Here is a 22,535-nt window from a genome sequence, read left to right as displayed (position 1 = left end):
CAGTTATATTTTGGTGTGTTTTTTGATTTCTTAAGTACTTAAGTGGAGTGATTTTTTCTTTGTGATGCTTTAAGATCTGAATCTACCTTTTATTTGTGCAATCATTAATCGGATTCCACTGATTTCCTTTATTTGAGATACAATTTGAAATTTTGTTTTGTTAAACAATGAATTGCAATGAATCAAGTTGACTCTTTACTTCACCGACCGTTTGGGAGATCGACACTAGATGACAAATTAAAAGGCTAGTTCCTCACCAACCAACTGATTTTGAATTAACACAGGTGTGGAAATCTCGAAAACGCTCTTTTTCAGTAACATGGTATGACAGACATGTATGGCTCACAGTTAGTTTAGAGAAAAAAACGTTTCTTTTGTTTTTATTGTCTACTTTTTACAGATACAACAAACACTGACAAATAATGGACATCTATAGGCTATAGTGACCTTAACCATTTCCATCGTATTTCTTGACCTCCTGAACGTTGTTTTAGCACCCTTAAAAGAGTGAAAAATTTCTTGCGAAATTCAATGAAACAGGAGCGGTTAAATTCGTTAATGATTCTGTCAATTCACAAAGCTGAAATAAATGCCATTCCAGATTTCAATAAACAAATTATAAAAAGATTTGCAGAGATGAAACATCGCCGTGCAGATTTTCTTTACAAGTACTAAAAGTAAGTAATTTCTGTCATAGGTTGTTTTTTTTTCTCTTTTGATTTACCTTTATCACATATTGATTGCATTATCTACCAAATCCAATCCTTTAAATGGTTGACAAATAATAATTACAAATACCTTTTCACACGGGACTTGTATCTCAGTGTTGTGGCTTGTTTTCATAAATTATTTATTTTTGTGAGTTTTGTACACTCGTAGAAACCATCGACCCTCCCCCCTACCTTCCAAAAAAGAGAGTTTTTAACATGTTCTCTCTCCTCTTAATCTTGTTCACTGTTTAAGAATTTTTTTCTTCTTCTAATCATGGCACCACCATATGCCGTCAATACGCCACGCCGCTGTATATACTTATTCTTATGATAAAGGGACGTAAAAATGGATGATCTTTATTGACGACCAGCATTTATTTAGGCTAAAAAAAAAAGATGGCATCACTCGAAAACCAGATGATCAGTTGCACAATATATGCATCCAGTCCTCCGAGGACTAGTTTCACACTTCCAATGAGATTGTAACCAGTATTTCGACGTCCTCTTGTTTTGTATGTTATAGGTTACTGTATCGACTGAGCAATCAAACGCCATTCGTTCCTTAGAGTCAAGTAACTTTAATTGTATTTTGTATACCTACTGTGGTTTTTACAGACACTTACAAATGGACTGACTTGAAGGCAGTCCGGGCAATGCAGGGCTATTATGATTATAACATTGGCTTTCCCTACACTTCATGATAATCCTTATACCCTGACTTGTTCACTTAATCCATTACACCCTAACATAGTTCTTATCCTCGGAAATATTTGAGACAATTTTATTAGCTAAGTACAGCTAGCAATGAAAAATGGAACTGCACACAGTTTGGAGTTAGTCTAAATAAAAAAACATGGGATTTTATATTTTGCACGTCATCCACTAAGCTGCAGTACTAAGGAAAACCCCGTACTTAAAGTTTTAATTAGAAAACGCGTCCTTCAAATATCGATCAATTTGACTGACCCTAATCTTGGCAAAAACTCTAAAACCTGGGACATCGTGGTCTTCCTTGAATTCCCAAGTTTGAATTTTTTGTCAAGATGAGAGTCATTGTAATCGATCGATATGTGAAGGACGAGTTTTCTGGCAGTAGTGGTAGTAGTAGTAGTAGTAGTTGTAGTAGTAGTAGTAGTAGTAGTAGTAGTAGTAGTAGTAGTTAGTAGTAGTGTAGTAGTAGTAGTGTGTAGTAGTAGTAGTATAGTAGTAGTAGTAGTAGTAGTAGTGTAGTAGTAGTAGTAGTAGTAGTAGTAGTAGTAGTAGTAGTAGTAGTAGTAGTAGTAGTAGTAGTATAGTAGTAGTAGTAGTAGTAGTAGTAGTAGTGTAGTAGTATGTAGTAGTAGTTAGTAGTAGTAGTAGTAGTAGTAGTAGTATAGTAGTAGTAGTAGTAGTAGTAGTAGTAGTAGTAGTAGTAGTAGTAGTAGTAGTAGTAGTGTAGTAGTAGTAGTAGTAGTAGTAGTAGTAGTAGTAGTAGTAGTAGTAGTAGTAGTAGTAGTAGTAGTAGTAGTAGTAGTAGTAGTAGTAGTAGTAGTATGTAGTAGTATGTAGTAGTAGTAGTAGTAGTAGTTAGTAGTAGTAGTAGTATAGTATAGTAGTAGTAGTAGTAGTAGTAGTAGTAGTAGTAGTAGTAGTAGTAGATAGTAGTAGTAGTAGTAGTAGTAGTAGTAGTAGTAGTAGTAGTAGTAGTAGTAGTAGTATAGTATAGTAGTAGTAGTAGTAGTAGTAGTAGTAGTAGTAGTAGTAGTAGTAGTAGAAGTAGTAGTAGTAGTAGTAGTGTCGATGGTAGAAGTAGTGACAATAGAAATAGTTGTTGTCAATGTATTAGTATTTAAAAAGACAAACCAAGAGAAAACATGGACAAAAAATAAGATGTGTCAAAACGGTATTATATCATTTTGATGCTGGAGACATTGAATTAATAGTCAAAACCGTGCATAAAGCCAACATATATAATGTTACAAAACACTAGGCAGGGCAACACTCGTTTTGGGTTACCCCGTTATCAAAAAACACGATTAATGAAACACTAAAAAGACCAATGAGAGATTTGAGAACGACGTTGTTAAGGGGGAATTAACAAAACCATCTTCACGTCTCTCAATCGTCTTTAGTATTCATCGTGTTGTGTTGATAACGGGGAAACTCGAAACGTTTATATTATCTCTCTTCGTTGATTACACTGAAACGTCCATTTAATTTCCTATTGTTATTGACTTGAATTGTAACAAAATCTTCACGGTGAAGTCGACAATATACGACAGGTGTAGATACAGTTGATTGAAACAAAACCTAAGAAATACACAAAACATCCGTTTTACGTAAATTGTTGTTTAGATAATGAAAATAAATGCAAAAATCACTCGATAAAGTTAATCTCCAACATAAATTCACATCCTGAGGCTATGTGGTCTATAGGTAGGACACTCGCCTTCGGACCGGAAGATCCAAGGTTCGAATCCCGCTTTGAGCAGCGCATTGTTGAGTCCTTGTAAAAAAAAATTCTCTCACCAACCTCATGTGTAAAATGAGTGCCTGGCCGTTGTCTCTGTCGGAAAAAAATTGTTATATCGCCTAACAGACGTCATGTTTCGTCCTATATGTTAAGTGTTGCTGTTGGCTAGGGACCTTTTGTAAAGCGCTTTGAGCATGCTAAGTGGATAATGCACTATATAAAAGCTCAAGTTTATAAAACATCTATTTACATACTCACGTGTTACAGAATCATGATACACATAACATACGTATAAATATCGACACACATAAAACCAATAGAAATAGATAACATTGTTTTTGTACATTTATTAATTCTCAATGAATATCTACTTGCACACGTATTTTTACTGCTGAACTATTCCACTAAGATCCTCTTTTCTGGAGAAATTCATTACAACTAAAAATACAAATGTATCTACATTGTTGCAAATTTGATAACCCAAATTGTTATGGTCTCATTGTTGGAACGGAAATACTCTCAAACCAATGTAAAATATTGTCCATCACAACAATGTTAAATTAAGCCCATAACTGCGTTCAGTTATCAGACTTCGAAATATATAGTGTTCGTAAGTACATTGTATTTTTGTCTTTAATTATGTTTTGCTAAATTGGCTTTTTTCTTTTCAAAAACAAAACCGGAACCATAATTGGACCATGAGTGGGTATATTGAGTGAATGTAAGGAGTGCCAACATTATAAATATATTTCTCTAAAACTGCAGGCCAGCCACAGAGTCACACGATCGCTGAAAATAAACACACGTTGTACACCTGTAGACCTAAATTAATTGGATTTAGTAGCAGGCGAGAAAGGAGAAAGGCTTTCCTTTCTTTCCTGACATTAATGATCGGCTTTAATCACTGGGATATCCGAAATCTTTGATTGAATTTGACGCTGCCCACTAGAAAAGACACAGTAACAAGGTATGACTGGCTCGCTTCACTGAGCAGCAAGCGGGTAACTGGCCATGCAAGGATGGCGCTACATAGATCGTTATACAGAATTCTTAATGAACTGGCGGTTGAGAACAACGGACGTATATTGCAGCGTTGTCGGCGAAATACAGCATTAACATCAATTTTTTATGAAAGGGGGTTTAGAGGGTAGAAAGTGCTAATGGATCAATTTTGTGTTAAGTTTTCTATTGTATCCTGTGCACAATGAATTTTGACGAGACCACAGATATTGAACACAAAGACTAAACATTCTTGTTTGTTCATATATCTACAAGTAGACAGAATGTCGAAATATCAAAAATTTATTGGGAATGAGTAAAACATCACGATGAAGAATGTGACCGAAAAACTGGTGCAAAAATTGTAAGAATGCATTTCAGACTTGATTATAATCTGAAAGGGAGTCTGAGACAATTCGAAATGGGTTAATAGCTACGGTCGACGTGAACATATTTACAGGTCTGATAATCGGACGAAATTATGGGCTCGTTTTAACATTCTTGTAACGGACAATATTTTGTGTTGGTTTGAGAGTATTTCCATTACAACAATGTGACCGTAGCAATCTGGATGATCAGACCTGCAAATAAGTACACGTCTTTTCGGTTTCTCATAAGAGCAATGCCCATACAAATGAAATTAATAAAATCAACTTAAAAATATATATTTTTAAAAATTAATTTTTGAAAATGAAAGAAAAAGAAAAACAACCTATAAAAACCAAAAGAATATACAAAACAAAACAAACATTTAAAAAAACAACAAAAAACAAAAACAGCGACAACAAAAAACAAAGGCATAAACCAATTTGCTTGGTTTGGCTCTAAAAGAAACATACAATTCTTTTAAAGATTACTTAACTACCTATACATGCAGATATTTGCAACGTAATAATGAGCTTTCATAGTTTGAAATTGTTGTGATGTAGTTTCCATTACTTTAAGATGACCATAACATTTTGGGTTATCAGACCCATAAATAAGTACACGTCCCTTGCCATTTATAAGAATATATAAACCTACGGGCTTTGAAACTTCCATTAACGTTCATGAGGTGTCCCCTTAAAAAAAATTTCATTATTATTATTATTATTATTATTATTATTATTATTATTATCATCATTATCATCATCATCATCATCATCATCATCATCATCATCATCATCATCATCATCATCATCATCATCATCATCATCATCATCATCATCATTATTATTGTTATTTTGTTGTTATCTCTACAAAGCCTCAATGACATTTCATAAGCCTCACTATAATCGCCAAGGAAGTTAAACTCTGAACGTAAAAAAAAAAAGAAAAAACAAAAAGAAATTAAATAGAAAACGGAAAGAAACAAAACGAAACGGAAAAAGAAAACATAATATCCCATAGTTAGAAGACAAGGAAAAAAAAGAAAGAAACAACATCTAAGAAAATAGAAAAAAAAAAAGATCTTCAAAACTGAAACCGTGCGTCTTATGCAATAAATCGAGGGACGTGCACGACAAACAGCGAAGACCGTGATCAAACAACGGGATACACCGAAGAACTTTGAATGAGATTAAAAACGAAACAAAAATAAATAAATAAATAAAATAAAAATAAAAACAAAGCGATCCCCGCGTCTTCCTTCATTCTGGGTTCATAAATTACATGCACACAGATCATAAACCCCTCAAATTACAGATCACATTTCGTCCAATGAGGATCAGCTATAATAATGATAATAATAATAATAATAATAATAATAATAATAATAATAATAATAATAATAATAATAATAATAATAATAATAATAATAATAATAATAATAATAATAATCCAGATACAAATATTATCAACATGCCTTCGTGTGTGTGTGTGTGTGTGTGTGTGTGTGTGTATGTAAGTATGTATTTGTATCTATATGTGTGTCGTAATTAATTGCCTTACAAGTCTGTAAATCAACTGTCATCTTTGGGTAATGTCACACTGACATCCGTACCTATATAAGTCCTGACGTGACAAAACCAGTCATTTAATTCAAGATACGCGATAATTTTTTTTAGAAACCTGCTTTATCGCAATAAGTTTTTACTGTCGTACTCTCGAAAAAGACGTATTTAAAATTTTGGACAGAAAACCCGTCCTTCAAATATTGACGGTTTAAAGGTAAAGGCTTAAAACAGTCAAGCCTGGGATTGCCGCCTAATTTCATATTTCAGGTCGTTTTAATTTTTAAGCGACTTTCCGGCAACTTAACTGGTGCAACCCGACATTAATACTGATACGAGGCGACGTGTATTTATTTGTGGGTCTGACAAGCCAAATTATTTTGGGCTCGTTGTTATAATGGAACTACTTTCAAACCAACGCAAAATATAGTCCATTACAACAATGTTAAATCAAGCCCACACTTGTGTTAGGTTATCAGGCCTGCTAATATGTGAATATTGTTATGAGTTGATGGATCACACATACACTGTCCACATATGTTACAGTGAATGACATAATCAGTCGGATGGTGAAAAGGTTTGAACTGAAATAATGCCAAGTTTAGTTAGATCAATTTTCTAAAATAAAAAATGAGTTCTTGTCATACATGATTAAATCAACCCTTTTTGTACACCTTTGGGAAATTTTCACTTCTAAATATTTTTTTCAACTAGTTAAGTTGAAAAAGTATGAAATTTGGGAAAAGTTGCTGGATACCTTTCCCATACATCTGACAATAACTTCATGAAATTCACCAGAGTTACTTCAAATAAAGATTTAAATGCTCTGGTAAGCATATTCTTTCAGAAAATGCAACAAGATTTTTTTTAAAAATGCAAATCCAAAATTTTCACCTTCCGACTGATTATGTCATGCACTGACACATATTAGCCCATTTAAAATTATAAACCCAGAACCGTGACGCAGGCCATTGCTACGGAAATGAACACATACAAGATCACTGTTTATGAAACATTAAAAGTTTGGTCTCTGGTAATCCATGTACTCTGCGAACGACATAACAGTCCATAACTGCCCGCTGCTGTGTTTATCCCTTATCTACCGGCGTGCCTTAAGCCCGAATCACGCTTCCAGTCCGAACGGCCGGTTTTCATCGAATCAGCCGAACTGCTGGTAGACTGGAATGTGTGTATGCGAATGCGAGTCGGCAGGCGAAAATTAAAGTTTGGGTTGTGCCAGTTTAACTAAGACTTGACATGCAACCGAAGATGCCCCCCCCCCTCCTTTGATATTTAACCCCCCCCCCCCCCCCAACAAAAAAAAAAAACACAAAACAACAACCCCCCCCCAAAAAAAAACAACAAAAAAACAAACAAAACCAAACAAATAATAAATAAATAAATATCTATTTTGAAACAATATATAGTGAAATGAATAAATAAATAAAAAAGTGGATGAATAAATAGATAGCATAAAATAAATATATTTATTTACCACTTTTAATCAATCAGTATCACATATATTTACAATATCCGTTACCACATCAGAACAGGTAGGTCGATCATAACAGAGTCATATGTATAAAGTGTCTTACCCAAGGACACAACACCGGAGCCAGAATTTTGCGACTATTCGTGCAACGCAATATCCATGAAATGTGCTCAAGACACTTTAACCTTAAAGAGGTCCCAAACCAATAACAATACTTAATATGTTGGACGAGGCATAAATCTTATAAAGCGCTATAACGATTTTTTTCCTTTAATTTTCATTTTGGTGGGAATAGGGGGAGATAATGCAAATATCGGCCTGGTACTTATTTTACACCCGAGTTTCAGTGAGAGAATGTCAGTATAAAAATCAGTCCAAGGACTCAACTTTGCCGCCGCCCCAGAACGGAGGGACTTGAACCTGGCTCCTACGGGTCCGAATGCAAGAGTCACATCACTAGACCAAAGTTCATTGATAATCTCCACTCCACTCTGTCGTACTATATAATTAAAAAAACTCCCAGAGAACACGTTTTAAATACGCTGGCCAGAAATCTCGTCCGTCAAATATCGATCGATTAAAATGAGTCTCAATTCTTAAACTGGGATTTCCTTGAAGGCTGCTTTGAAGTCCTATCTTTGATAATTTTTCTGCCAAGATGAGGCTCACTTTAATACGTATATCGATATATTTGAAGGACGAGGTTTCTAGCCAAATTTTACAAAAACGTGGTTTTCCAGAGTACGACAGCGCTGATACAAGAATCGTCCCGTCCCTTCCACGGAGAAATCAGAAATCCGCTTACCGATTATTGGTCTGTTCTACATTCCACACTTACGCCCATTGTCGGTACGAATATTATTATTATAAGATAATAAATAAATAGGGGATAATTTGGAAAGATGGATGGGGGGCCGTGACACACGAGTACAATGACAGTGGATACACACAGGTCATTAATAACAGCCATTGGAAAATCGATTGTCAGAGTGAAAGGTGACAGTGACAATGAAGAAAGGAAAGTTTGACCCCTGGACAGGTCGTGAACTGGGGGTCCCGATAGCGGCTATGTGGTCTTGTGGTATGACACTCGCTTTCGGATCGGAAGGCCCTGGATCCGAGCCTTACTCGGCGCATAGTTGAGTCCTTAGAAAAAGCTCTTTACTCACATTCTCTCACCGTGCTCAGGTGTGAAATGAGTACCTGGCTGTTAACAGCGTTGTCTCTGTCGGAAAAAATGTAATATCGCCTGGCAGGCGTCATGCCTCGTTCTATATACGTGTTGCTGTTGGCCAGGGACCCTTTGAGCACGTTTAGTGGATATTGCGCTTTATAAATGCTCACTCTCTCTACTTTTTTTTTTTTACATTTATAGCTCAAAATGGTAGAACACCCGCAAAGCGATCTCTGGTGAATTTCAGATTATTTTCAGACCCCCCCCCCCCCGCCCGCCCTGTCTATCAAACAGTGATAATGTATTTGAATTTGAGTTCGTTAGACATGGCGGAAAGTATTTTGCGATAGACTAACACCCTATCCAAAGGAAATCGAGCAATTGCTATTGTCCGTTTCACTGTATAGAGACTGGGATTAAATCCGGCTCCAAGCGCCGCGTGGCTCTGAATGACTTCCAAGTCGTGAACCACAGTGAGTTGCTTAATTATAACCAATGAATAAATATTAACATCTGTATATGGCGCATTTCAACGATTCACCAAGCTCAATGGGCTTCACAATGTTTCATTTATTTCCCTAGCAGGCAACCTTTGTGTTATTATACTCTTACAACATTCGCGCTGCCTATATTCGCACCCGAGTCGGGTGGGGTAATACACGTTAAGTGACTTTTCCACGTACACAACACAGGGATCCACGCTTAGCATCGCTTGACTTTTGTGACAAGAGACAAAGCAGATCACACCAAAAAAAAAAGCCTTCCTAACACACACACACACATACAAAAACAGCCTGCCTCGACCTAGGACAGGGCCTCGGATATCACGATTAATGGTCCGACTCGCTGCCAATTATACTTACTAATAGTAATAGAGCCAGCCCGATAGTTGGGATGATTAAATATCTATATCCTTCTCAAGACAAGGCAGAACCAAATTAATAGAACAAGGACCAAAAATGAAAAAAAAAAAGTCATGGGGGGATATTTGCAGTTTTTTTTTGTTTGCGCTTGCGACACAATAGCCAGTAAAAATAAAAAGGAATATATGATGGAGGGAAAGTTGAAGTCAAAAGTCATAGGGGACTGGTCCAAATAATAGGGAACAGAAGATTCCACAACAATTCTATCAATGTGCCAACTTCACAACCAAAATGTCTCATCCAGACAAACAAATGATCCAGGTTATGAAGGATAAACTAAAATGTTTACAAAGTACAATGTATCAAAAATTAAAATATCATAATTGCACATTGAAATGACTCAAAAGATTTTTTTTAAAAAAGAAGAAAAAATCAAAAAAATATCTAAAAAGGTAACACATTTGACTGCTTCCCTCTCGGCTAATAGTTCCAGCCCGGGCAAGGGAAAATCGAGCAATCTCAATCCAGAACAAAGACAGGGAGCAACATGGAAAGGGAAAGCAGATATAGGGGGATAGGAAGACACATCAAAATTCACCTCTCTATCCACAATGGAAGGTCAGGCGACCCCATCCAGCATGAGGGGGTACATGAGAAAGAAAGGGAACCTCCTAGGCTAACAATGGAAGTAAAAGACAACCCCCCCCCCCCCAAAAAAAAAAAAAAAAAAAAAAAAAAAATAAAAAAAAAAACAAACAAAAAAAAAACAAACAAAAAACAACAACAAAGAAAACAAAAAACAACAACATTAAAAAAAAAGACATCAAAAAACGACATGGTATCCCAGAAATTGCTATACTGAGCGTCAATTTAAACTCGCTAGTAGTTAACAGCCCATAACTTTATAACTGTTGCTTATATTGGCATAAGTCATACACCATTAGAAAGTTAAGAAAAATTCAGGCATGATACACGAATTTGAGTAAGATACAAATACAAACATGATTACCCAATTTATTGGGTGCGGTTGAAAAACATCAAAAATTTCGGGGAGTGCATAAATAAGAGAGAAATAGAGAAAGAGGAAGAGAGAGAGAGAGAGAGAGAGAGAGAGAGAGAGAGAGAGAGAGAGAGAGAGAGAGAGAGAGAGAGAGAGAGAGAGAGAGAGAGAGAGAGAGCACAAAAAGAAAAAGAAAAAGGGGCAAATCTAATTCATTTGAAAATGTCAACATAAGGCCTTTTCTTGCCCAAGACCTGGGAGGTTGGAGACAGTACCGTGATCGATCGTAATATTTGCAGATTGTAGTATCATTGTCACTGGATTTGAAACAATGGTAGAGCATTGCATTGTAATATCTCTTGATGGAACACCAGCAGCATTCATACCAATCAGTTGGCTTCTAACAATGTCGGAAATTTTAGGCATGACTAGCTGAGTAAACTGGATATATTTTTTTTCAGATTAAAATGTTTTCTGAGACATGTTGTTTGTTTTGTTTTTAAGGGTTTTACGGCGCTTGCAACACACTAAGGTCATATCAGCGCCAATAAAAAGGAAGAAAATGGGATAGTAAAAAGTTCTAGAATTACAATAAAGCATCCAAGAAAAGGGAAGACAAAGGGGAATTGGTTCAAATAATAAACATGTGTAGATTCTAAAAGCACACTATCAAAGTACTTAATTTGAGATCACTAAAAGTCTCATACAGACACAAGCACAGGTCCCAGCTAAGAGGAATACACTCAAATGTTTTACAAATCATACATAATATAAAGAAACATAATGCAGTGCATAACAGAGAGATGATTTACAAGGAAAAAAATATCATCTCCCAAAACTCTAACTAAACATTTGACTGCTTCCCTCCCAGCCAGGCCTGGACAAAACCAAGTACAGTAATCTCATTCCAAGACAAAGATAGAAAGCATGTTGGAAAACAGATATAGGTGGGTAGAAGATACAGTAAGTACCTCCCTGCCCACTATGGGAGGTAAGGAACCCCACCCAGCTGTATATTGTCATTATGTTTTCCCACATTACGGTTACGTCACTTTTTCCTCCCAATAGGGATGTACATTGTGCAATGGAATGCATGTGTAGCAACCAATGTCTTTACGATCCAACCATTGTCACTTTTTCAATCATTTTGAGATGTCGATTATTTTGCTCTATTTTTGTAGCTTTGAATAAAAGTGTGAAAAAAATTCTTAAACTTGTATATCCCCGAGACATTTAGTGTCGATTTTTATTGGCTTTCACATTACTGTCAACATTTTTAATCGTGACACTTTTGTTTTTTTTTGTTGTTGATAAGGGTTTTACGGCGCTTGCAACACATTTTAGGTTATATCAGCGCCAGTAAAAAGGAAGAAAATGGGATAGTAAAAAGTTCTAGAATTACAATTAAAGCACTCAAGAGAAAGTAAGACAAAGGGGAACTGGGAACAAATAGGGATCAGATGTAGATTCCAAGAGCATACCACCTATGTACTTAGTTTGAGATCACCTATAAGTGTCATCCGGGCACAAGCACAAAATCCAACAAAGGGGAATACACTCAAATGCTTACATTATACATAATACAAAAATAACAAATATAATAATACATAACACAGAGAGATGATTTACAAGGAAAAAAATATCATCTCCCAAAACAATAACTATGCATTTGACTGTTTCCCTCCCAGCCAGGGCCAGGACAAAACCAAGTAATCTCATTCCAAGACAAAGACAGAAAGCATTTTGGAAAACAGATATAGGGGGATAGAAGACACAGTATGTACATCCCTGACCACTATGGGAGGCCAGGAACCCCACCCAGAAACGTGACACGTTATGACTTATGACTCTATTAGCGGTCTAGTTCTAGCCAGTTTATTTTGACGCTCAGTATAAAAGGAGACATTAAAACTCAATTCAACCCCTCGCCTTTGTGCAAGACCCATTTAAGTCAAAGGACATCCTCCTTAAAAAAAAAAGATATTGAAACAAACAAAAGAATAATTGAGCACATTTTATTTATTCATTTCAATTATCATCAAAGTTTAAAATAGATTTTGACAAGATTTACAATGACAACGATGCTGTTGTTGTTGAAGGTGATGATGATGATGATAATGACATGACACAGTAATATTAAGGTAGTACTACATTTATAGACAGTGTGTGGAAATGTCAAATGCTAATGTTCAACAATTCTAGTTGACATGGCAGTAACAAATAGTAATTACCACAAAATTTGTGTGTTTAAATGTTTATAATCTGATTGAATGTTGTGAGACCTGATCATCTCTCACGGTTGTTTTAAAAAACATCTTTAAAAACAGTAACAAAAACCTATGAGACATCGACTGCAAATCCATCTATACCTAACTGACAAGCTGACAATAAAAATCCATTATCATGCCTGAATGATTCACATCCAAGGTATAAATAATAATATAATGAAATAATATCAATCCATTAGCAATAATACCATTTTATTAATTTAAAACAACTTTAGTTAATCATATTTCACCCGTCACTAATAATTGTTTCAGTTAACTAACTGTCTGTTTGCCCCCACCACCTGACCAATTCATTTTCCAAAACAGTGGAATCTGCATAAAGTCAACACCTCTTGTTGGTCACAAATGGGTTATCCCGCATTACAAAAAAGATTTGATAAAGTTATTCTGATGCCTTAGAAAAAAAAATACTTCGTGGAATCCGCATAGTGTCAACACCTTATGTTGGTCCAAAATTTTCTGTTCTCTACCTATATAAATCTAAGTATGTTCCATTGATAATGGATAACGTCAACCTTGCTTACAGTAAGTCAACCAATCTTTCTGGTCAGGCTTTATTACCAAGAGTCCACTGTATTACACTTCTTTAAAATCAAGATCATACAATAATTCAGATTTTAAGGATTTACATGAAACGATGACAATGTGCACTGAAATCAGCTTGGATCTGTTTTTCTTCCTTCCAATTAAGAGAAAGCGAACACATGAGTTTTGAAAAATTATGGAATAGTCTATTTGTCCTTAAACTGTGTCCAATTGTTAAAATTTTTTACTTTAATACTGTTGACAGCACAAGCAATAATATATCATTCGACCAATACTGTGTCCAAGTAAAGGAAAGCTAAATAAATGTGAACATTTCCAAGCATTTACCATGAGCTTCACAATTTCATTTATTCTCTAAGCAGGCCATATGGATCCATATTTCCATTTCACACAGTCCCAGTAGCCTTAAGACGTTTTTTTTTTTGGTACTAACACTCTTACAGTATCTGTCATCGCTTGTAGCCTGGTATTTGTTCACACCTGAGCATAAAGGGTAATGTGTGTAATGTGTCTTAACCAAGGACACAATGTTGGGACAAGAAATTTCCATGATAAGTTTTTTTACAACAGTTTTGAGTTACAGACACCCTTGATAAAAAAGCCAAGGGGAATCAGCTCTAAGATTAGACATGTATACAAAACCCAGGCCAAAGGGAGAATACTCTGATGGTTTCCATTTTACACTCACAGATAACACTTATAAAAAAAACAAAACAAACCAACCAATAAACAAAATCATTAGAGCCCAAGCAAAACCCAAGCTACCTCAATCCAGGACAAGGACGTAAAGTCACATAGAAAATAAGGGGAAAAGAAGACTGAACCCGACCAAAATTTCATCCAACCACAAAGACAGATAGCTATGCTATAGATTGTAAAACGCCCTGAGCATGTTTAGTGGATATTGCTCTAATATAAAGGGCCTCAGTTTTTTGTTTTATTTATTTTTAGATTGCAAAATTTTTAGCATTGAACTTAAACTTAAAGATCAAACCATCAGGACATTCCCTTATAAAAAGAAAAACAAAACAACCCCCCCCCCCCTCCCAACAAAAACATCAAAATAACAAATAAACCTTAATATCTATATGAACAAAAAAAAAATTAAAAACACCGCAATATTGTTACAAAACAATTGCAGACCTGCCAACCCTTCATATTCCAAAAGTGGAATCAGAACATCAGAAAATAGGAATTTGAGACCAAAAATATGAATTTCTTAACAATGGATAATTCTATATCAAAATTGCCACCAACTTTGCCACCAAACACATAAAGACAGTATTCGGGCACAGCTGGCAAAACTACATATCACATGTATTAGGTGATGGAATGGGGAAAGAAGGGCAATTAATTTCCCTACTTATCTCCCTTTTGGCAATCATTAAAAATAAAATTCACCTTTTAACCCCCCCCCCCCCCCCTCCATTAATTTCTTCTTATCATTATCATCATTTTTGAAAATCGGAATTTAAGAGACAATACCGGAATAGTGAAAAAGGGAGAGTGAAAAATAGAAATGATTCCACCAAAAGCGGAAGGGTTGGCAGGTATGCAAATGATACTGCCATGAAATATCAATTATCAACTACACATAAAAAATATTCATATATAGTACACCTTTTTACAACTAAAAGTGAAATAATGGATTTATTACCATATCAAATGTGCCCCGACCGATTTCACTTTCTTTGAGAAACACCTCCATTATGCAAAACAACAGATCTGTCAGTTAGAATTTGAACATGATTATAAATGGTATTTACATGAAAATGGTGGAGATAAATGCAATGAAATAAGTTTCCAACTCGTCACGTTCCTGGTTGAGGTGTCAACTGTTTTGTTGTTTCCTTTACATCTTTGCTGACTTGCTGTTGTGTCTTGTCTGCCTGTTCCTGTACAATGAAAGGATTTGCAAAGTTGGTAAATTATGTTACTTTTCCTATCGTCTTTATCGAACAAGGAACATCTTGATTGCTTTATTAGTCTTTTTGCAAGCCTCTAAATCAAATTATTTCATCTTGCCTTTTTTTTAGAAAGGACCCAAACTGCCCCTTAAATATTATTTCTTAAGCATTTATTTTAATAAAGGAAGTGGGATATTTATCATCTAAATAAATAAAGACAAGAAATCAAAATATCACAGTTCATTATTCAATAAACCAGCTGATGGAGTCAGACTGAGAATACAGTCGATGTGAATACTATTCAACTATAAACAAACCTGGATCATCTGGCCACGCTTCCTCTGATAGTGTTGCCAGAACAACAACTGCTGGTCGTCTATGAACTTTGCACACTGATTATTGACTAATTCTTTGCGGAAATGTTCATATTGGAGCAACTCCAACATGTGAAGGCACTGTGGGTATCTGAAATGATATTGTAAGAAATCATTTAATCATCAACATAGAGGTTCAGGTCTGAGACATACAATGGCAATGGTACGTGAAAAAAAAAAAATAACATTCAAGAAAAGATTATTCCCCCTTAAAATTTAAAAACAAAACCAAAAACAAAACCAAAAAAAAAAAAAAAAAAATTCTTTCCACGTCTTGTGACAAAGGTTTCATTGTTCATTATTGCTAGGTCAAAAAGTCTATTTTAAGAGTCACTATACTCCATATAATTCCACTTTAAGTTTTCCAAAAGACATGCTACCCCTCATTTTAAAAAATTGGATATAATTTACATTGTCAGCAAAAGGTTTCAGTACTGATTTCTCCTAAACTGAAACACCTGTACCATTATTAATTGTTACATTTCTTCAGCAGATATCCAAACGGTCCAAACATTTGCTTAATATAGACCTGCATGTGAGTCCTGACCAAATTGTCTGAACTTTTTCACACATATCGCATTACCGGATCTTTTATTTTGTAACTCAGTACTTAGTCATATACATTTTCTTTTGGATTGTCCTACAGAATATATTTATTTTAAAATGTTAAAAAGTAACAAAAATTTATAGGGAGAAGGGACAGCATGGAGGTAGAGTGGTAGTTTGATATTTTTTCAAAAATAAAAATTTATAATTATTTTTTTACATAGACAGATAGGCCTTTAAAAAACATTTAATAAGATACCTTACTTTTGGATTTAGGATACACGGTTCCAAAGTTATGATGATTTTACTCTAAATTTACTCTTACAAAAGCTCAAAATTGATTGAAAATTCCCCCACTGGACAGCCTCTCGATAAGGTGACTACTGATTAAAACGGGATTTTAGCATAGAAAAAGAGGGTTGGTCACTTGTGGTGGTTAACATTAAACATACTGCACTGTCTTCAATCTTTATGAAATTTGATATAGACATAGACAAATGAATTATCTAGATACCTTCACTTTTATTTTTTGCTATCTCAATTTTGAAAAAGATTTCAAAAGTTTTAAAATTACGTTATTTTTATCAAATTATAATTTTTGATACAATATGTCAATATTGATTTCTATCACATCAAAAGAAATCTTGATCTCTGCCCTTTAAAATGATACCAGAGCCGTTCATATACTGTGAAAAATAATGCAACAGTGATTATAATTATTTGAAATTGTGTTATTCAAATTTTAACCCAAAGTTGCGCTTCACTTGTCCAATGGCTAATCGGCACCTGTCTACCTACAGACTGGAATCAGTTTCAGTTAGGGCTAGGGTTGAGTGAGTTCCTTGTGAAGCTTGGAGAGAGGACGAGTCTCTGTCTCAGCAGTGAAAACAGCTGCAATAACTGAGTTGGGTTTTTTTCTCTTGTACTTGTGTTAGTAGTGTTACTCACTTTCACTTTGAGAATGCCTCCTCTTTATTTATGACATGAATGATTTTCCTTTGCCACCGTAATCGGACCCCCCACAGTAGTTTTTAACCTGGAATAATTGATCTTATCTCTAAAGAGCAATAACCATCCCAATCATTAGACTTTAATCCACTGGCAAAAAAAATAAATAAAAAAAAAAAAATAAATAAAAAAAAAAATGCAGCACCCGGCTGTGCTGGCTTTCTCACGTACTCCGAGAGAAAATCATCGGTGCAGTCTTTCTCTTCCAGATCCCATTTGAATAGATTTCGAATACCATTCTCAACTGACTTGAGATCCGACGAACGGTCAAAGAATTGTTCAGGCATGATAACAAAAAAACAATGTAAAATATACAACCACAAATCCAGAAAGTTGATTGATAGAGCGAATAAAATTGAAATGTAGCAACGTTCAATTGAAAAACAAAAGTTACTTGAATGGAATAGGTACCGAAAGTATGAAAACTAAAGTTAACGAACTGCGCAAGCTCGATTATATCGACACACTTCTCGTTTTTCAGACAGTGAAGAGTTGCGGTCAAATCGGAGACTAGCGAAGTTTCCCGATAATTGCCTAACGAGCGCTTGAGAGTGCCGACAATATTGTCGGCAATCCGACGCCCATTCGTCGGCACTTGACTGCTCGCCGCCGGTCGAGTTGGGGATCGCCGACACTCCGACAATTGACGTCACTCGCAATCAGATTACTTTAGCAATAAAAAAAAAAAGTGATCCGGGAGATCGCAACGACCGTGATTGTCGGAAAACCGACAATTGTCGGCACACATGCAGGTCTATTAATAGTATTTCAGTGTATAAGGCTTCGATTCTATGAACAATGTACGTTTTAAGCTCCTCTCGTTCACATAGGCCTGGTGAAGGACAAGTATAGTCCTTGGTTTGTATGATGTATACATAGAGCAAGGAGACAATGAATAGATGAGCTTCCATAAGAATATATAGTGTGTATGAAAATATCGTTTTTAAAAATGAAAATCAAATATTTTTATATCATGGGTAATAATACCAATATCAACCATATCTTAAGTTTATGGTTCTTAGGAATTCAAACATGGAATATAAACTCACTTTAAAAATTTGGCATACTTGGGTTCCTTCCAGTACTGGAGATATTTGAGGTAGTTGATAAAATTCTGTTCCTTCAAGATGCCTCTTTGAGCCAAAACTAAAAGTGAAAGAAGGAAAAAAAACCACAACATTTATACAATGCTAAACGATGGTAAACATAATGACCTAAGTGTTAAAAAAAAATCCCCACTAAAATATAAGTTAAAATCACCTGTCATCGTTATTTATCATTTTGCAGGAGAATAACTGTCGTTATCCAATGAGGTCTACAATTACAATCCTTTAAAGAACTGCTTCAGATCATTAATATGCTTAAGTCACTCAGTGAGGCTTCGAATGTTGTTTGTTGGTTGCTGAGTGATGAATTTGTAAAAATAGGATTTAATTTTCCCTCAAAACTGTTCAATAGACACTGACTCAATTAGATTTTCTTGAAGTTTCCCAATTTTCCAGATACATGCTGTATTAATATCATTTACATAAAAGTACAGTCATTCCCCCCATTGTTTTGACAGTTAAATTTTGTCCATAATTTACTTGTTTCAGAACTTATATTGAGGTAGGGAAATTTGAGTGAGGCGAGCTACTTAAGAGTTAAAGGAACTTAAATACACTTACAATTCAAGTAATTTGGATTAGCCAAACACTGAACAAATTCTAGCTCTGTTTGAAAACGTATCCTTTGTTGCTCATCTGTCTCTGAAAAAAAAAAACATTCAGAAAATATCAGCAAGTTCAATAACGTTATGATTAAAATTATAGAATGGGCTCATATTACCCCTGAGATGAGCAAAGATGCTGACTTGTGACAGACTATGCATGACTAAACTGATAGCGGATATCTTGAGATAATCATAAAGAAAAGAAAACGAGATATAACGCCCAGCAAATCAATTCACATGACATAAAATGACAAATTATGATCACTCCTTGTGGAAAACATTTTGGTAATAACACCATAGGTTCTTTTTATATGACTAAAACAAAATAAAAGAATAAATATGTACATTTTTTTAAAAGATGAAAAACACAGCTTCATAAACACAATATGAGTAGATACTTTTAACCACAATGAATACACAAGTAAAACTATATGTGGAGTTTGGCATTTTAAATCTTATAATACACCAAGCATGGAGCATTTCACATATGTGTGTTCTGCTTCCATGCCCCCTTTTCTTGCTTCAACTTCAAGACAACCAGCACTCAGGTAAAAACAATTGTTTTTTGTTGTTTTTTTTTCATCAATTACCCTTTCAAGTTACATTTACACTGTTGACGAAATGAAGAAAATATTCTCACCTGTAAAATGTGACAAGCTTCCTCCACGACCAGCCATTTTCAATCAATATTAATATCTGAAAGGACAAGTAGTAAATTTAAATTTCGAGGACTGCGATTTCAAACTCTTACTTTTACAGGACAACTGTCCCAGAACCAAAGCAGGGTGTCCAGGGAAATCCAACCTTAAAATTTCCTACCTAGAAGTGAAATTTCCTACCAGATATTTTATACACACAGCGTTCTATACGCTTAAAAAAGACAACCCTACTTAAAATAGGTCTTACCGCAACACAATCCATATTTTAAAGTAAGAGCAGAGGTGAAAATGACTGGTCAAAAAAGGAGGAAATTTCTCAGTGCACAGATCATGACCCATCCATGCGACTATAATCTATAAATTTGAATTTCATAAAAATTTGCTGAGATGCAACCCAAAATGTTTCTTGCAGCAATTTTTGACAACACTCGGAGGAATTTCAAAAGTTAAAAAACGGATAGCAACTTATAAAATCTTATCTACTTAGAGAATGGTACCATGTGATTATACAATGTCAAAGCCACCACCCACCCCCATTTTCACTTTAAAAAAATACTCATATGATTTGTTGGTATTAGTGGTAGAGATGATAGTGTTTTGGTAGTTGTAATGGATGTAGTAGTGGTGATTGTGATGGTGGTAGGGATTATGATGTAGCAGTTGTTGCAAAGGTAGTGGTGGTGGTAGGGATGAGATGATGATATGGTTGTTGTAGTAATGGTGTTAGTGTTATGGATAGTGATGTGGTGGTTGTTATAGCAGTGGCGATGGTGGTGGTTGTAGTAGAGTTGACGTTGCTGATAGGAACGGTGATGTGGTGGTGGTTATAGTAGTGTAGGGGGTAGGGATGATGATGAAGTAGCGGTTGTAGTAGTGGTGCTGGTGGTAAAGATGATGATGTAGTAGTAGTTGTAGCAATGGTGGTGTGGTGGTGGTTGTAGTGGTGGTGGTAGGGATAATGATAATGTTGTGGTAGTGGGGATGATGATGTGGTGATGGTTGCAGTAGTGGTGTGGTGTTGGTGATTGGGATGATGATGTGGTGGTGGTTGGAGTAGTGGTGGTGGTGGGTATGATGATGTGGTAATTTTGTAGTGATGGTATGGGATGTGGATGTGGTAGTGGTGGTGGTTACATTAGTGAGTGGTGTTGGTGATAGGGATGATGATGTGGTAGTGTTTGTAGTAGTGCAGTTGTAGCAGTAAAATAATAATAATTTTGTGCACAGCAGTTGTCCTTCGCACATTTTTGATATCGCATTTTAAGCAAAAAATTTCTAATTTTTCTCATTTTAAAGGAAATTTCACACTCAGTCCCATTATTTCCAACATTTCCGACCAAGTATGAAATTTCCGACCAATTTCCAACTTTCCGACTTCCCTGGACACCCTGATGAAAGACGATTTACAAACTTTATATTATCCAAATCACCATCTCAGTGCTGAAAATATGTGAAAAAATGATTGTTCTTTGATAATAAACAAAAAACTGAAATTTTATATTTTGACCCAAAAATTGATATTTCAGATGTCGCCCGTCCCTTAATGTTGAGGAGGTCAGTTTTCTAAATTTATTTATTTTTTGTTTGTTTTTGTTGCGTCTTTTATTTTAGCCATGTAATAATAGTATGCCGCCCCCCCCCCCCCCCCCCCCCCCGCTAAATAAAAGAGAAGAGAAGAAGAGAGATTGCAAGTCACCAGCGCTGTCCAACACAAAAATTATTTCAATTTTCTGTTTCTTTTCTTCTTTTAGTTTTTAATTTTTAAAAACTTTTGTTCTTCAATTTTCTCAACTTCAATAATTCATTTGATGTTCGGGTTGGGGGCTACAAATAAATAAATTAAAATCGGGCCTCCAAAACATAAAGAAACTTCTATAAATGAAAATACAGTTTAATATCAGGAGACCAAAATCGTGGTCTCTCTAGTCGAAATTAAAGAATTTATTGTCTCCCGTGACACTGCCATTTAAAAAAAAAACAAATAATACATTTTGAAAAACGACCATTCTTTGATAAGTCAAATTTCATATATGTGAACATAATTTAATTTGAAGCAGACCTGAGCTTGGCATAAAAGTAGTGGCAATTGAGAAGTGTTTCGACAATTTGAAGACCACTCACGACTCATGTGGGCTGAGATGACTTGGTTTGTAAGGTGCCAAAGGTTTTCACAAAAAAAAGTAGGGATATGGTATGGTAAGCCAATCAAGACACTTCCTAACTTTATTTCTAAAAGTAAAAGACTGACTTTTTTCATTTAAAAAATGCCTATTTCCTATGGCTATGAGGCAAACGTGATTTTCTTGGAAACCTGGTTTTGTTGAGTGTTGGTTAATTCTAGTTTAAGTTTAAGACTTAGAAAGACTAAGATGGTGGCGGATGGCGTTGTCGGTCGGCATATACGGATACACGGGAGACTGACTGGACTCTCACTCTCTTCCTTAATTATGATTCTGAATCTCACCGATACGCCAGTTCTGGGCCTTCTATCTAGTTTTATTTGGAAAATATATTTGAAAATAATACAATAGTCAGTTTGCTTGCACACTCACTGCGATTGCCAACAGACAGGCTATGCTAAGACTAAGATAACTTACTATCTATCTATGGCTCTACTTTCATTTTCAATAACAAAGAAGAGGGGGAGGGGAGTAATGCATTGGAAGCTTTCATCCTAAACCTATAATTTCCATTCGGGTTTACTCACCAGTAATTTAATAGTTCGGCAATATTCCTCTCTCTATATCACATATTTAAACATGAAAGGACTTAATGAAATGTTCTAGATAGATAGATAGTTAGTATCTGGTGAAAAAGACAACCAACCGGCGTTTAACTCTCTTCCATTCTCGGGTAGTGTAAACAAACATTAAAA

General features: G+C 35.3%; 1 protein-coding gene across 2 annotated transcripts; it reads right to left on the bottom strand.

The window, feature by feature from the left end:
• Positions 1-12,622: 12,622 nt before the first annotated feature.
• Positions 12,623-22,532, bottom strand: LOC144967594 (mediator of RNA polymerase II transcription subunit 31-like). 2 transcript variants are annotated; one of them, XM_078905058.1, is made up of 6 exons: positions 22,368-22,532; positions 19,642-19,697; positions 18,958-19,038; positions 18,340-18,436; positions 15,680-15,827; positions 12,623-15,350 (listed from the first exon to the last, which is right to left on the bottom strand). In XM_078905058.1, exons 2-6 carry the CDS (start codon positions 19,676-19,678, stop codon positions 15,267-15,269), a joined length of 447 nt encoding a protein of 148 aa, XP_078761184.1. In that variant the 5' UTR covers positions 19,679-19,697; positions 22,368-22,532; the 3' UTR covers positions 12,623-15,266. The 2 variants fall into 2 exon arrangements, with proteins under 2 accessions (XP_078761184.1, XP_078761185.1); XM_078905059.1 differs by having other exon boundaries at positions 22,487-22,516.
• Between the last annotated feature and the right edge of the window lie 3 nt (positions 22,533-22,535).

Source organism: Berghia stephanieae, chromosome 3, assembly GCF_034508935.2.
Source record: "Berghia stephanieae isolate SIO BIC M18660-M18661 chromosome 3, UCSD_Bste_1.3, whole genome shotgun sequence".
NCBI classification, from domain to species: Eukaryota; Metazoa; Mollusca; class Gastropoda; order Nudibranchia; family Aeolidiidae; genus Berghia; species Berghia stephanieae.
Note: the sequence above shows the minus strand (reverse complement) of the source record. Positions and strands in the feature narration are given on the sequence as shown.